At 30.7% G+C, this 17,623-nt stretch overlaps 2 protein-coding genes across 3 annotated transcripts; one reads left to right on the forward strand and one right to left on the reverse strand.

The window, feature by feature from the left end:
* Positions 1-1,588: 1,588 nt before the first annotated feature.
* LOC123680555 (RNA polymerase I-specific transcription initiation factor RRN3) lies at positions 1,589-14,739 on the forward strand. The gene is made up of 8 exons (XM_045618508.1): positions 1,589-2,196; positions 2,285-2,390; positions 2,449-2,601; positions 6,421-6,638; positions 6,712-6,946; positions 8,982-9,157; positions 10,800-11,061; positions 13,716-14,739. Exons 1-8 carry the CDS (start codon positions 1,758-1,760, stop codon positions 13,870-13,872), a joined length of 1,746 nt encoding a protein of 581 aa, XP_045474464.1. The 5' UTR covers positions 1,589-1,757; the 3' UTR covers positions 13,873-14,739.
* Positions 14,740-15,811: 1,072 nt separating this feature from the next.
* On the reverse strand, positions 15,812-17,623 carry LOC123680568 (zinc finger protein 64-like). 2 transcript variants are annotated; one of them, XM_045618534.1, is made up of 2 exons: positions 17,479-17,623; positions 15,812-16,943 (listed from the first exon to the last, which is right to left on the reverse strand). In XM_045618534.1, exons 1-2 carry the CDS (start codon positions 17,511-17,513, stop codon positions 16,073-16,075), a joined length of 906 nt encoding a protein of 301 aa, XP_045474490.1. In that variant the 5' UTR covers positions 17,514-17,623; the 3' UTR covers positions 15,812-16,072. The 2 variants fall into 2 exon arrangements, with proteins under 2 accessions (XP_045474490.1, XP_045474488.1); XM_045618532.1 differs by having other exon boundaries at positions 15,812-16,955; positions 17,479-17,602.

Here is a 17,623-nt window from a genome sequence, read left to right on the forward strand (position 1 = left end):
ATTACGAAAGTATTTTCATAAATAAATCACACTCTAAACTATTTTTGAGCACCAATTGATTATTTCGAAATAAATTAAAATATGTGACGCCACTGCCATAGACGCCGGTCAGACAAGGAGCTAAGAATGTTGGCATCAAAACAAATGCTTCAGTTACAAGGCGATTTCCATTCCTCTTATTAATGTTCTAAGTCAGGAAGCTCTGTACCGTTCGTTTATTACAGATAAATCTGAAAAATCCGACACATCTGTGGTCACGTGACTAAAAAATCCGTCCGCTCTCGGATGCTATTGTTGAACGCGCTTATTCTCACCTTCACAGATTTAACTAGGGATGGGACGGTATTTCAATACCGCGATTTTGGAGCGGTATTTTTGAGTAACGAAGTCGCGCGTTCCACAAACGTAAAGTAACCGGTTCCAAAGTAACGATAGTTACGGCGTACCGGCACCGGACTTCGAATAATAACATCGAAACGGTTTGGGATATTTGAACGAGGTTTGGTAAATATGTATATCACATTAAGGTTTCACGTTGAATACTACGTCTTCAGCAACTACAGTGTTGTGCGTACTGGCATTGACTTTCATATTTGTGAAAAAAAAAATAGAACGCCAGTGCCTTTTACAAAACCAAATTCATTTATGATCGCTCAAAAACTCCTGCTGTCAGTGCTTTTATATTTTTTTACATTCATTTGCACCATGTTCAATGAGGAGAAATTCCTTTACCTGTTACTTCGTAAAAATCGTTTCTGCCATTGTGTTTTTAGTGCCTAATGGAATATATTTGATTTCTATAGTATCTTTCAGAATTAGAACTAAACAATTCGATTCATGATTTTAAATATTTTTTTTTTTAATCTTTTTTGATTATTTCTTCGATAAAAATTGGCTGCAGCAAATTTAAATTAGTTAGTCCGAGATTACTTTCAACAATTGAACCTTATTCTCAATTGAATCAATCAGAAATGCAAATATATTTAAAAATTCTCTGTAAAATAACGGTAAACAAAAAATCGATTCTAGATATTACCTATGTGAAATGAGTATCTAACAATTTGTAATATTCAGTCAATTTGCCAATGAAATTCCAAATACACATACATAGATATAATTCCTTTCACGTAATATCTATATTACCCGATGATGGTATATTTCCACTGGAGTTTACACCATCTGTTTTTAATGAGGTGCCCTTCGAAGAGTCTAACCCTTGTTGTTATTCTGAGCCACAAAACATTTTTTAAGGTTTTATGATTTTGTTATGCTTGCATACGTTCTTCTAGAATTACGTAGAAACTCAATGAATATTGAATTATCATTCAACAGGACAGTCCACAAATAGTCTAGGTATCCCAACGGTCTCGTTTCCTTCGTTCCTCCGTTGCTGGTACGCAACTTTGTTGCAATCGCCTACGGTTTTGTTACCTGTAACCACAGTTACAAAATCGGGGTATTTTGGAGCGGTATTTTTCTGGAGCGGTCGCGAATGTAACGCGACTGGTGAGTAACCGGTATTCCCATCCCTAGATTTAACTACAGATTACGGATAACAAATCTGTGGATTTAACCTATAAATTTTTTTACTCGTAACACCACATGCTTTTTAAATACGTTTCGATGTAGAGTGTAGACATATCTGTGTAGAGTGTAGTGATATCTGAGTGGCGGGTTCGATCGGTGGAATTTATTTTGAATTGTGAATCCATAATAGTGAACAAAAACGAAATTATCATTCAGAAAAATCTAGAACAATGTCTTTGTACAGTGGACGTTCATATACCCCATCGATACTGAAGACGTCTTCTACTATTCAGGAAAGAATAAAAGCAACTCCTAAAAGTGCTAGTAAAGTTCGATTTTCTTTACCTCATTCACAAAATGTTCGTAAAATATTGCAAGATTTTGTGAAACACAACAACACTAAGGACTATCAACACTTAATATGCTTAATTCGTGATTCGGAACTAACAGATGATGATTTGTGTTCCTTATTGAAAGAAGCCAATAATTGTATTTCTCTGTTGAACAATGATTTAAGACTTTTTACTGAAGTGCTACTCAAAATACAATGGGCCAATCGAAATAAGGATTTAGTTAAGGAATACCAGATGTTTTTGCTTAACTTATTGGCAGGGCATAGTTTTCATGCCAGTGTAGTGATAAATAATTTGGTTACTCTGTTTCTTCCTTGTAAGTGTAATAACTTACCCTATCTACATAATATTCTTAACTCTCTCTCCGTAAGTAATAGTTTTATTCTAGCATTGATTTTTTTTAGATCCTACTGATCTAATATGGGAGAATGGAAATCCTACTGAAGAAGACAGCAAGAGGTTCTCTAATGTACATCAAGTATTGGAAACTATATTAGAAAGACTACCATTGTGAGTAGATGCTTTACTGTAACTATATTTGAGTATAACATTTGAAATATTTCTTTAGGAGCAAGGATATTTTTATAGAGGCATTATACCGTTATTACCCTTACTTCAAGAGAGGAGTTCATATGAATGATTGTTATTTATATAATTTACTTGAGGTAGTAAAATATGCACCAAATCTCAAATATGACATTTTAGATTTTATATTTTCAAAGTAAGTATTTCATCTAATATTCCTTTTAATATGAGAACTTTGTATGAATCGGATGTTCCTCTGATGTGGTATTATCATCTTCATTGTCGCTATTCAACAATATATCTGATAAAATTGTTTGGACACTGTTATTGATATTGTTAGACTGACCACCTACTGGTGAAGCCACCTTGGCTGTTTTGCTGTAGGAGCGTGAATATTGTCAGCCTGATTTGCAGAATTATTTAAGTACAGTGATCAATTTGTTTTTAACATATCCAATATCTTCTGTGAAAAATTTTGTTTTATACTGAAGTTCCAGATAGATAGATCATCTGCTATTGCAAATAACATGTTTAAAGTGATGTCTCCAAATCTTTAATTCAGTTGGTCATGGGAACTTGTCATTAGAGTTCAAATCTTTCATTTGTGTCTGGTTTGGTTTTTTTTTGTATTTGCAATGTTAACTTCAGTGTTTATATTAACGGAATTACTGATGAAATGCAGGTACTGCTGATCAGATTCCGGATAATCTCTTCAAAAGGATGTAGCTAGGCCAAGGACTCTCGTGCTTTGCCAGTCGATCTAAATTCAGTATCTTGACATTCTTGACCACCAATTCAAAAGTGTCTGAATCGAAATCAGAAGTGTAATTTCAATCGGAATCAAAGCTCTAGAGAAAGATAGTGAAGTACAGGAATAACATAAAATTACAATTAAAATGTAAAAAAACATCTGTCACAGAAAGTTTCACAGTCTCTTCAGAATTAGATATGTAGTTCTGAAAATGTGTCCCTGTATAGAAAAAATGTTTTATCTTCATTTATTCCTGCAATCTTCTTTTTTTGGGTCATTTTGTTGACTATTCTAAATGTTCTGTGGATTAACATGTACTTAACTTTGTTTCTTTTGTATTGGATATCCTTGTAGTTTCATTGGTTCTTGACATTATTTTGTTTTGTGCGTAAATTCAGTATTTGGTGGAGGGTGTTGAAAGACCTTATTTGTTTTATGGATTCCAATAGGGATGTTGAAATTGATTTTCAAACAAAATATACATGGTGTTTCATGAATTGTTGTATATGCTTTCATTGCAAACGCAGGGCAGTTTGGATTGTCTAACCAGATTGAAACATGTCCCAAAATAAATTAGGTTATGAGATACTCGATGTTTTATGTATTTTAATTCTTGAATGCATTCATATATTTTTTAAGAATTGAAAAAATGAACAGTATTCAGTTCTAGTTAATATTCATTATATTTTTATGTTATATCAGATAAACTACCCTGTACAGTGCATCCCATTTTGGGTGAGACACCCAGGTTTCTCGCTTGTTATTTAAGTTAGAGCCTTGCGGTTTTCACGTTCCTGTCCTACTTTTTCGTGAAACTCAAGTTGGTCTGATCAGATTTTGCATAACTGTTTCCGTTCAAGAGATACAGGGCGATTTTGGAAATTGATACTTTTCGGACCCCTCCTTTATCTCCGAAGTTATTAGAAATAATGCTGAGTTGAAAACTACGTCTGAATCAGAATTCTGCGTAGAATCCAGTGGCGTACTCATTTTTTTTTTCGGGGTATGGTTTTGAAGTTTCAACACAAACCTATATTTTTTTTAATGGAACACCCTATATATCATTCTTCATTGAATTCGTTATTTTTTTTCCTTCAAAATGTTGTATGATACTATGTAGGTAGGACGTTCAGAAATGTTGAAAAAACACTAAAACATCAAATAATGATGATTTTTTGTTAATGGACAATGCATTTCCCATATATAAAGAGAATCAATTGGATAATTTTCATATGTGATTTTTATTTATAGTAGAGTAAGCAAACAAAGAACACAAGAAACACTCATCACTAACATGAAAAACAAAACGTAGGTACCTATCTAATAACAACAAATATATAATAAGAAAATTCTTAAACATTGCATAATATCTTACAGATTAAACTGTTCAAATTGCTGTCCATTTTCCCTAATACATAATTGACAAAAAATCATCATTATTTGATGTTTTAGTGATATTTTAACATTTCTGAACATCCTACCTACATAGTATCATACATCATTTTGAAGGGAAAAAATAACGAATTCAACGAAGTAATGATATATAGGGTGTTCCATTGAAAAAAATATAAGTTTGTGTTGAAACTTCAATACCATACCCCGAAAAGAAAATTGAGTACGCCACTGGATTCTACGCAGAATTCTGATTCAGACGTAATTTTCAGCTCAGCATTATTTCTAATAACTTCGGAGATAAAGGAGGGGTCACAAAAGTATCAATTAACTAAATCGCCCTGTATCTCTTGAACGGAAACAGTTATGCAAAATCTGATTAGACCAACTTGAGTTTCACAAAAAAGTAGGACAGGAACGTGAAAACCGCAAGGCTCTAACTTAAATAACAAGCGAGAAACCTGGGTGTCTCACCCAAAATGGGATGCACTGTACATTAATTTTTTCAAAAACAATTTTACTCTTACCTACTGCATTAAGTACTCAATTAATTATTGACAATGCCACATTTTATGTCACATTAGTTATCGAATATACTTAATTTAATTGTAATTAATCTCTGAATAATGCGTTGATCTATATGCACAACACTTAAATGATCTCATAGTAACGTCTTAAAAAGTGTGCTGCATATTTTATTTCACTTCAAAATGCACAAACTTTGAGATTTCAGGTGAAGATGATTTTTCCAGTATCATTGTATCGAATGAAAATTAATCAAATGATGACCATGTTGAATATGAACTAAAATAAAGAAAGCATTTAATGACATTAAGGGAGGTTCTTCAGAAAAATAGTCTTGGGTTTAAAGGCAAGGACTTAGTAGGTAAAACTAATTGATGAAAATATTTCTTTCTCAAAAATTATGTTTTGAAACATTTTATTTATTATTCAGTATTATTGAAAATTACAGCTTTCCACATTTAAAATCAGTAGTCCAGTTCTGTTATCGGATTCAGATTATTTTGGAAAAAGACACCTTGAAAATGATCCATCCGTTTTCTTCTAGGTCCGTTAGATTAGAAAAAATGTGTTCCTGTTCTATTACTCTTTTTATCACCCACGCTAATTTTTATACGGCTTTATTATACTCCTCACATGTCAAAAAAATCCATAGAATTTTTTCTAAATTTCAGGAGAATATTACCAACAGTACTCCTCTAGCTAAATTAACCGAAAGCTACTACATCATAATATCACATTTCTGTATAAATTTTTGTGGTCTCCAGAGGCGCAATAGGTGCATTAATGAAAAGCGCTCAAAATTTCAGAGTTTGGTTTGGAATTCTATGAAGAATTAAAGTTTTATTAGGTGTCATAAGTACCAAGCAAGCAGTTTCTTTTAGTAGAATGGGTGTGACAAATGAATTTTACAAAAGCAAAGTTAATTCAATGTCAAGTTATTATTACTAGTTCCTTAATTCAACGTTCATCCCTATTTACCCAATCAAAAATTAATACCAATTTCCATCAACATTGGACTACTAGAATGAGAGATATGGTAATATGGCAATTTCACTTCAACATCTCAACACCTTAAAGTTGTAAATGATGATCTGAAATGCATTTTGTGAAAGGAAATTCACAAATCAAACAAAATTGTCTTTTCATCCAAAAAGCGGTCACATACCTTTGGTAGAGTGGGAAGCAAAATTGTCACTCTTATTAATATCCTGAAAATTTGCTACATAAGTTCAAGAGTTGTTGTCAATTATTTGGTTTTCTAAACTAAGAAGTATTTAAAATCCTTGAATAATAAATAAAGTTGCTATTCCCTTGCCAGCTTTGATTAATCTAATTTCAATTTTGTAGATTAATAGCCATTGATGTCAATGTTCCAAGAGATTTTATTAAGAAGGTATACTTAGAAAATGGCAAAGATGAACTTTTCAAGGACGAGAAAACTACTACTACTTATGATAGTATTGCAGTTGAGACATTAGATGTATGCTTGAAAAGAATGTTTAAATTCATTCAAAAAGAATGTCAGAATTCAGAAACTAATGAGATCGATTCGGATAAGACTAAAGGTAAGAATTATATTTTTCTTGAAAAAATTTAACAAATTATAGCTTTCGTATTAATATCAACAATTTTTTTCAGCCTTTTTTAAGAATTCACTTGAAATATTTGATCGGGTAATCCTTCGTACACATAATAGTCATCACACTCAGTTTTGTTGGTTTATTTTATTTAAAATCAAACCTCGGTTAGCAGAGACATTTATAGATCACTTATGGAAAAAAGTAACAGATCCAGGATGTTTCCGCAATTTAAGGCTGACATCTGTACAATACATAGCTAGTTTATTGGTTAGAGCATCTTATGTGACTTTGAGGTATGTATATTTTACTATTGATTAAATATTATAAGTAAACTCCAAAGTATTCTTCAAATATTTGATGGAAATACATTGTCGATAATAATGAACTTCAATTAAACAATCCTAAATACGAAATGCCTGCATGCATTCTTATAAAACCGCCAACCCAAATTCGCAAATCATTAAAGTTGATATGGGAATTTGGGTTGGCGGTTTTATAAGAATGCATGCAGGCATTTCGTATTTAGGAAATGGGAATGATTTGAAAACTATGAGGGTAATTACCAATAAACCTTATAAATATATTCCTAGATTATTATTGTTATTGATGAATGTCGTTCTGAAAGCTACATTTTAAGTTTTGTCAACTTTTTTTTGTATGAGCAAAATCTTTATTTCTCACCCCAAATCAGTTATATTAAACCTTCATGATCGTTAGTTCGGATCTACAATAACAAAAAGATAAAAACAGTTACATAAAGATACACTCAATAACAAATAATGATATAATAATTGAATGCAGCTCGAAATCTGAACATTTTTCAGAACCTTTAGTTTTTTTTGAATATTTATTCAAAATAAGGAATAAATAAACTTCAATCTAGGTGTTGGTCCAAAACAAGTTCCGATATTTTGTGAGATAAGCAGAAATATGTTTGATATAAGAACACATGAGGATTTTGTTTAATTGATAGATATTTTACACTTATGAATTATTAAGCATTTTTCAATACTTTAGGATCAAAGTATAATAACTAGGGGTGCAACGAAACGCCATTTTCAAACCGAACCGAATTTTTCGATCCGGCTGTATTGGCCGGACCGAACCGAATTTGTAGGCCGAATCACAAACCGAACCGTTGGCCGGATCGCAGATCGAAACTCCTTCAAAGAAGCTTCAGAAAAAGGACTAGAGGAGCGTTGCAAAAATCTAGTTTTTAATAAAAACTATTCCATAGCTACCTTCATCGACCCGAGATATAAAAATGTGTTTTTTAACACATCGGAAAAAAAATCAATTATTTCCATTGTGATCAACGAAATAACTTCTATAAGTAGACTTACTGGAGGAAGCGATCCGGAAACGAATAACTCAGATGACGAACCATTAATAAAAAAAAAGAAGGCCAGTAACGAGACTTCAACTTTATGGCAATGCTTTGAAGACATTGCCAATTCCTCTAAAGAAAACAAAAACTGTGATGTTAAAAAATCCATCACGGATGAAATTGGTGAATACCTCCAAAAACCCATTTTAGATCAGAATTCGTGTCCTCTCGAATTTTGGATGACACAGAATGAAAACTTTTCTTACATTTTCAAACTTGTACCGAAATTTCTTTTATGTCCTGGAACAAGTGTTCCAAGCGAACGCTCATTCTCAGAAATGAGGAACATTTTCGAAGATAAGAGAAGTTCGTTGGATCCCGAAATGACCGAAAAAATAGAGTTCATTCATGAAAATGTTTAGTTGTTTTATTTGACTACTCTATAGAATCAGAAATATTTTTGTTTTCATCCTGATGTTATTAATTATGAATTATGTTATGATCCTTTTCGTGAAGAGTATTTTTTATGTTTTCAGCTGTGATAATTATGAATTACGTTCCTTTTCTAGAAGACTTTTTATTTTTATTATGCAAATAAATTATCAAAATTATCTCCTGTTTTTCTTTCAATTTTCACTTGGAAAAATTCGGCCGAATCGAAGTGGAATTCGGCCTAGGCCGGAATTCCGGCCGAGCAGCCGAATCGGCCGGAATTGGTAGTTCGGTTCGGTTTCGGTTGCAGCCCTAATAATAACAATCAAAATTAGACAGAATATTTTAAAGATGTACCATTTTTTTTCTTGTGAAGTAATAAATTAATTTTATGTTCTTGAATTCAAGAAATAAATTGTTATACTAGTTATAAATTCATTTCAATAGGAACAACCTCTCAGTATTTTCAAACTGAAATATACATGATTCTGATATACATGATTAAAATATAATTTTAAGAAAATGATGGGTTGTATCGTCTTTATATTTATTTATCTTATAATTTTAAGGTTACTCAGAACTTATCTTCAAGAATTCTCATCTTGGATCCACTCCTATATCGATGCACAGGATAGAATAGATTCTGTAAACCCAACTCTGAAACATTCAGTGTTTTACCACATGTGTCAAGCGTTATTTTACACCACATACCTCAGACACAAGGAATTGACTGAAACTACTAAGGGTGAGTAATTTTATGAGCGCTGGTTCTCCAAACAAATCACTTTATCAATTATTCCTTATGCCTGTAATTTTTGAGTTTAGACCTGAAAATTGATCAAACAATAAGGTTGGACTCACACTAATTTCTGTCTGACTGGTCATCCGTAAACACGGTAACGCTTGAACAGAAAGACCAATGGACTTGTGATTTCCGGGATTCACTCGCATTGAATTTTCATTCTAGCCGGGTAATATTCCATACTTTCTCCAAGACTGTTGACGTTAAGTTTTTTTACTTAAGTTCAACAGTCTTGGAGAAAGTACAGAAAGAAGAATATGTTTAGTAAGCTTTCAGTTATTGTTAAAAGCATATTCAATAATTTCAGGTGGGGTAATTTGAAATTCCAAATTTAATTCGCTTGATGAATCTGTTTTTTTTTTGTTTCAACGATAAATATCGAATCATGTAATTCAAAAATGACTATGACGTTTTGAAAACTGCAATTAGAATTAAGATTCATAAAAAGTACACTATGTGCACTGAAAACCCTAATATTTCCGTGACAATCGATCCGAATCAGTCTCAGAGTAATAAACATAGATAGACGGAGCATATGTCATTTTCAGTAAGAAAATTTTTTCCCCAAGATGAACTATCAAATTTGACATGAAGCGCGCGGAAATGAAAACATATCAGTGATACGATATTTCACTCAATTCGCCAGTTTCTCCACAAAGAACGCACTTCTTATGTCCCATAGTGAATCAGCTTTTCCTTTTAACTCAGAATATATTGAAATAAATAACTAAATATATCAGAAATTCAGAAAACAAACTTCAAGCGCGCCAAACGATGTGAAACAACCAATGACACTAGGAGAGCAAAAGCTGCCAAACCTTGGATTTCAGCAGGTAGATACAGAAAATAATAAATATTCTGCTTTATAAATTTGACATTTAGGAAAAATATCGGATTCCAAATATTCAAATTTGCATATTTAATCGGGAATCACTCAAATAAATATATTTCATTCAATATAATATACGTTCATAATCCGACGCAATCTAACCATGTTGGGGACATGTAAAAATTATGTATACTCCCTCTATGTTTATTACTCTATGGAATGAGTTGAAATTTCAACGGTGGGTTTCATAAAACTTTTATTGTGGGGATTTGATCGATCGAATCATTTCAGTATTCAATTTCAGTTCATTTTTAACACTTCCATAGATTTAAAACTACATACAATTAATGAGTTGATTGGTCAACCAAAGTTTTATAGAACCCATCATACGTAAATATAAAATGACTACTTTAAGCTTTATGCAAAATTTTGTGTTGACCGCGTCATCAAAATTATAGAATTTTCAAGTAAAATATCGAGGAAAAAAATGGGGAGAGCACTGACGTTGAGTAAAAAACTTTTGAGCCTTTGTTCATTCATGCGCCCATTGCACCTTTGGTTACCAAATATAAACCCCTACACTGTAATACTATATTATGTGTTCTACAAGGGTGTAATTGACGAATAAATGAACTGAACAAGCTCTCAAAAGTTCCTGTCAGTCTTTTCCTAATTTTTAGTGTTAATGTATGTCTTACTAAACAAATACTAATCAGTGTCAGGGTATTCACCAGTCAAATTTTTTATTATTTTCAGATAGAGCCTTTCTTCAAAATCTAAATTTTTTGAAAATAATTTCTTGCCGTTTGAATCCTTTGAGAGTATGCCATCCTGTTGTGGTGAAACATTTCGCTGAATTCGCCTCAAATTACCAGTTAGCCTATTGTTATACAATTATCAAACAAAATGCAAGAGCATTAGTACGAAAAGAACGTCAAAATCATGGAGGACTTGGAATAAGTTTGGCAGACAATGTATTAGAGGATAGCTACCCATTTGATCCATTCGTCCTAAAATTGTGAGTAAAACTTGAAATTTCTAGATTTTTTATTACTTTCTCATCATATTTTCTAAATATTTGTTGTGTTATTATTTTTTCCAAATTTCTTGAGTTGAGTCCAAAATGGTCTCAATGGTTAAAATGATCAATGATGATTTTATGAAACTCAAAATTGTATGTTTATCTGGTTGGTACAATTAAGCTTTGAAAAGTTTTATTGAGAGTGAGTTTTGCCAATTGTGTTTGTAATAAGCAATTTATGCCAAATAGTTTCAGGTACATCATAATGTTAATGATAGTTTATTATATAAAACTACAGAATACTATATACAGTAGACTCTTGTTAACTCAAAACCTTCGATAACTTGAATTATTTTTTCAATCCCCTTGAAATAACCTGACCAAAAAATGCAAACCTTCACAAGAAATTACAATTCAGTTCATATCAAATTTATAATGAAATTATTGGAATATAATGACAGACGGCTATTGGTCTATTTAGAATATAGAAGATTGTCAGGAGCATAGAATATAAAATATTTTATACTCAAAAATCAAAAATCACGAGTCAAGAATCACGAGGAATGTCAAATATAAGCAATGTATGCGCCATCTGAAACTTTTGATCTCTCAAAATCAAGTAGGCATAAATCTCCTGTTTTGTCCCAATGTTTTACAGGTATAAGTACACACCAGTGTTCCTAGACATTAATTCTCAACCAAATTTCGTGAATTTTCTGATTCTAATCATGTCAGAGTTATTGAAATATATTCTAATATAAATATAATATATTTAATAGAATATATATTTATATTCTAAGACAAAACACATTTATTGTGATGTCCTTTAATCACTACGATACATTTATCAATGGCGAATGGATTTATTCAGTAGAGGCAAAAATCCCGATGTTCAGATTCAAGAATCTTTCTAAAAGTCCACACATATCTACCTAGACTGAGACATGAAAACCTCAAGTTTCTGAAGAAGTTGTTGAAGATCTAAGAACATGAGTTAATCAAAATCCTCAAATATCTTATAAAAGAATATCACTATTCTCTACAGTCTGGTTATGTTCCATTATAAGTTTAACATGTCCACTATTTTTTATTATTATTGATAATTTAAACGTTCCATCTGCATACATGTGCTTGACCATGATACCTGATGCAAATTTGTTTCCACTCTGACTCATATCTTATATCGTGATTTCTGGTCGAACTTGCATTTTTGGATTCTTCATCATTAATTTCATTTTCCTCTTCTACACATTCTTCATTATCAATGTAAAACAAAAATTAAATGGATCGCTTAAAATTACTTGAAAATCAGTCAGAATAATTTTTTGGGAAATTAATTCATCTGTGCAATATGTCTTTGTAAATCAGAAACACATTATTAGAAGTTTGTTATTGAGCGCGTTCAGCATACTCAACAGTTGTGGAACAATTGTCAATATTCTATGAATTTTCTGCTGAACGCATTACATCAGTTTCCGCTAAGGAGCGTATGCTACGGAGCGATCGCCATCTTTGGTAGAGAATGTATTTTATGGTACTTTTTGGTAACATGTTGAGTAACTGACAGTTGTGATGGTGATTTTGGGACGAAATTTAAATTTCAAATATAGCAAAAATGAAAACATTAACTTTCTGAAATGTTTCTCTGAATAAATTTCCCATATATAGAAGAATAAAAAAGTAATAATACCGAAAGCAAACTTGGAAATAATGAAAATATAACAGAAAATTGTATCTCATCATAACATAACCTTCAAGAAGGACCCACAGAACCTATTGATGTCAAGAAAAGGAGCAACTCGTCCAGCAGAAAATACTCACTTTACCAAACTGATACCTATCAGTAGCGGAACTACTTACGCTACCGATCTTTCTGCTGAACGCGCCCATTAAATATGAAGTTCAGAGATTTCTGTAGAGGGAAATTTAAAAAACTAATTATACTAAGAATATGTCCTCTACACATCCATGAATGTCTCTTATTAAAACATAAAAATAAATTTTCAATAAACAACACAAATATGACATATACAAGATTTGTAAGCAATTATTACGCACATCTATACATGAGAAAAATCTATCATATATGTGTATGAAAATATTCAATAATTCAATAAATTCAAAAATAGATTTGAACAATTCAAGCACAAGACCAAAAAGTTTTCAATCAACTCAGACCCATTCACTATGTGAATATTTTTGTGATCTTATTTGTAATGTGACACTATATCATTTTGTCTTCTTGTATGGTTTGCTGTATAAAGAGCATAACCGATATAATGATTTTATCACTTAATTTTACAAACACTATTTACATTAGTAAAATTCCTATTATAATTAACAGTTCAGAACCCTCTTTGAGACTAATTCAATTTGATAAAATTCCTGAGCAGCATCTGAAGTAATGAATATTGTTGCTCCAGTAATTTTCGAGCAGGGCCTCTATCATTTTGTGAAGACGTCTGTATTTTTCAGCCAGCTGGCTGTTCGCCCTTGGGTAAACACGATAATTCCCGAATCGCACTCCCAGCATTCCATCAGTGCTTATCTGAAATGTTTTATTGAGTTTATCCAGTTATTTTTCCAACAAAATATTACATTTACGCTACTTTTGCTATTGTACTAATTTTCATTATCTATTTTTGTTTCAGGAGTTCTGAAGAAATTACTCCAGTCTATATAGTCCACAAAGAATTTGATTTGAATAAAAAAGAGGATGAAGATGAAAGTTCAGATGAGGATTTAGATGAGTTTTTAGATCTGAAGAATGAACCAAATAATAAACGAATGAAACTCTCAAATGATTAAACAAAAATAAGATCCTGTATGTGGGCCGTGCTATCAGGATTTCTTGATTCTGGTTGGGTTTTTTGACTAAGTTAGTCATTGTTCCCACTAAATTTCCATCAGGTTTAGTTTTCTGTGAAAAAACTGAAGTATAAAAATCAGATTGTTATGATTTTTTGAGTATTTAGACTGTATATGTGATATTTGGATATTTTAATATGAATGAATTTTTGTAATATATATTTATATATTATGTATATAATTATGGTAGGACTGTGAGACCAAATTGTTACTTATTTCTCTGTTGGTATTCAATTTTCTAAGTATTTCATAAAGTAATTTTTATTGAGATGATTCTATATGATATAATTTATTCGAATTATTTTGAAATCTTATTAATATTATAAACCCTGAATTTTCTGATGCTGTTGAACGATCGGACCGCAAAAGTCTTCAGAATTTGCATTGTGAGCTTAGACATGTTTCCTATGGTTTGATTGGTCATTTTAGTCTCTAAGTAGGTGAATACTTAACTGACTGTTCAGTGCAGTTTCTCTTTTAGTCATTGATGGAAGAAAGGTTTATCCCTAATATAATTAATCGACTTCTTTGTGATATACATTGAAATAAGTAACATGTGCTTCACTGACTTATGCTGTAAAATGATTTATGAATTGTTGATATATTGTTGATTTGAGAAAATTGTAATATATAATTAAAGACTGAGGGTTCATTTTGCCTCTGTAATTAATATATTCATTTCTTATATAAATTTCTTTTACAATTTGTTTGAATTTATGTATAAATATCAGTTTCAAAATATTTTCAATTGTATAAATTACCAAGATCTGGTATTGTATAATTTGGAATAAAGAATAATTCTCACAAGATTCTGTTTTTAATTCATTGTGAAAATGTTTTCATATGAATACAGTCAAATGGAGTAAAGTCAATCAAAAATAAATAATATATATATATATAAAGTATATTATAAACCTCGGGACTGAAGTGGTATTTTCAAAACCGAGATGATAAGTTTGTACAATTCACTGAGTATTGAAACCAGTTTAGTCACGCGTTTTTATTATTCTATGCACTTCAGTAAAATTTTCAAAAGATATATCATATGTATGTATGACCATTCAAAAATAATGCCTTCAATTACAAATAATTGATTTGTCTAACGTGCCAAATAAGAAGTATTGAGGGAGTAGTGTAATAGAAATAGTAACAAGATGTTAATCACTTTTTATCCTTAGGGATTGAAGGTATCATTTTAGTCCTTAAAATTAGGGATTTAAAGTACCAATGTAATCATAAGCATTTTGGGAAAAGCAACTGAACAATTGATTTTTTTTTAATGAAACTGAAAATAGCTCAAACAAGCCATTTGATGAATCTTTTAGATTTTCTATTTTTTCACATTTAATTTTTATTTTCCTTCAAAAAGTGAAAGACTTTACCCCACTTGTTGGGTAAAGTCCAAGGTTTATAGATTTAATCTACAGACCTTGGGTAAAGTCAATCACATATTCAAAAACATTGCGAAATCGACTATCCCCTCAGAGGGTAAAGTCGATCAACATACATTGAGAAAAAAAAACTGAGAATTTTTCATGGAAAAATTTCGAAGTTATTAACATTGGAATGAAGATCTATTTGAGAAAATTTGAAGATTTTTTTTCCGATTTCAATTTTGTGTCAGATTTTGAGGGAAAAATATGTGAATGATACATTAGAGTAATGTAGAATTCAATGAGTATTCTGATTATGAATGAAAAAATTTGGTATCACATTTGAAAAACAAAAGTGGGTATCATTTCCGGTGAAACCAATGAATCTGAAGTTTTTCCAAAAATTCATCTCTCCAAACAAAGCTCCACTATCAAATTTCCTTTTAAATTCATGGAGTCAACCTGTATATTGCCTAAATACATTTTGTGCAAATAAAATAATTTTATTTTTCATCAATATTTTTATTATTTATATGATATTTACTATTTAACAATATATAAAATATCAATTCCATTTCCATTCATACTGGAAAACAATCAACAAACAAATAAATAACAACACATTATGCATAAACAAAATAATAATTTCTTAAGACAAAGGCTAGTTGATAGTAGTTTCACTAGTTTCCTTAAAACATAATAAAAGACTGATACTACTATTTTCCATGAGGATATATCAAATATCAGGGTTGAAACATCACATGACATTATTTCTGCTCTATATTTGAATGAGCTGACTCAATATGTTTTTTCAGTGGAAATTTTTGATTTGAAGCAAAATCACATAAATTACACTTGTGGGGTTTTAAATTCAAATGAACAGAATTTAAATGTTTTTTGAGATAATGTTTCTCATTTGAAGCAAACTCACATAAATGACACTTATATTGCCTCGAATTTATATGAACACAATCTATATGTGTTTTGAGATGTCGTTCATAATATGTAGCAAAATCACAGAAATTACATTGATGTTGTTTCAAATTCAAATGAACAACACTTACATGTGCATCAAGATTATGCTTGTGATTTGAGCTATAACTGCATAAATGACACTTATGCTGCTTTAAATTCATATGAACAGATTCTATATGTCTTTTGAGATAAGCTTTTCGATTTGAAGCAAAATCACATAAGTCACATTTGTGTTGTTTCAAATTTATATGAACTGCATCTATATGAGTCTTGACATTATGTTTATGATTTGAACTATAACTGCATAAATGACACTTATGTTGTTTTAAATTCATATGAATATTCATATGTCTTTCGAGATATGATTTCTGATTTGTAGTGAACTCACAAAGATCACACTCATGTTGCTCAATTTTTTTTTTGTGCTTATCTTGATTGGAGGTAAATTTATCAAGATCGACTTTTTGCAATTTTCTTTCCATTTTGAAGCAAGGAGCATTTCTTCCATTAATTCGTTTCTTTGGGTCATCATTATTTTCAATTTTCACTGCTGAATCTTCTGAGCTTTCAATTAGATTTCCTTCCATAAAATGTTTGCCAATAATCATATCTTCAATCTTGATTTTTTGACTTTTTAAAATGTCTGGGTCGTAAACTTGAAAACTGAAACAAAAACTGAACATTTATGCTAAAGAAAAAGCTGAAATTCAATGTAAATAATAGAAAAAATTTTGGATTGTATTTTATTTATATATAATATTAACACTTCTACCAAATTGGGTATTCAATATATTCATATTTAACATAACAAAGATAGTTAAAACATAAAAGTGCTTCATATGATTCTGCTCAAAGCAAATTGAAGATGCGGTCAATGGCAGTGTGGTAGTACTAAAATAATTTAATGTTATTCATTTATTGATTCAATGAATAATGGCCAAAAAATAAAAATGCTGAAATTTTGCTGGGGCATACATAACATTTTTATAATATTATTCATCAATATTTACAAAAATGAAAGTATTTATTCGGCATATGTAATATATTTTATATTGTTTGTATACTGTCTAAGCAGATCCTCTTGCATTGATTCAATTATTGGTGAAAATGAATTTATTCTGCTAAGACATTCCAAAAAGTTTAACTTTATTTACTAACGTAACAGACTACCAATAAAAAAATCTAGAATAATTCATACCCATCATCAATAATTTCTTTAGTTTCATTTTCCATATTGTTGTTATTACCTAAAATATATACTATAAACTAATAACAGAAATTAGAAAAATAGATTTGAAATTGTGTAACAATAACATTAGGTATGACTATGACAGCATAATATT

Source organism: Harmonia axyridis, chromosome 5, assembly GCF_914767665.1.
Source record: "Harmonia axyridis chromosome 5, icHarAxyr1.1, whole genome shotgun sequence".
Classification (NCBI taxonomy): Eukaryota; Metazoa; Arthropoda; class Insecta; order Coleoptera; family Coccinellidae; genus Harmonia; species Harmonia axyridis.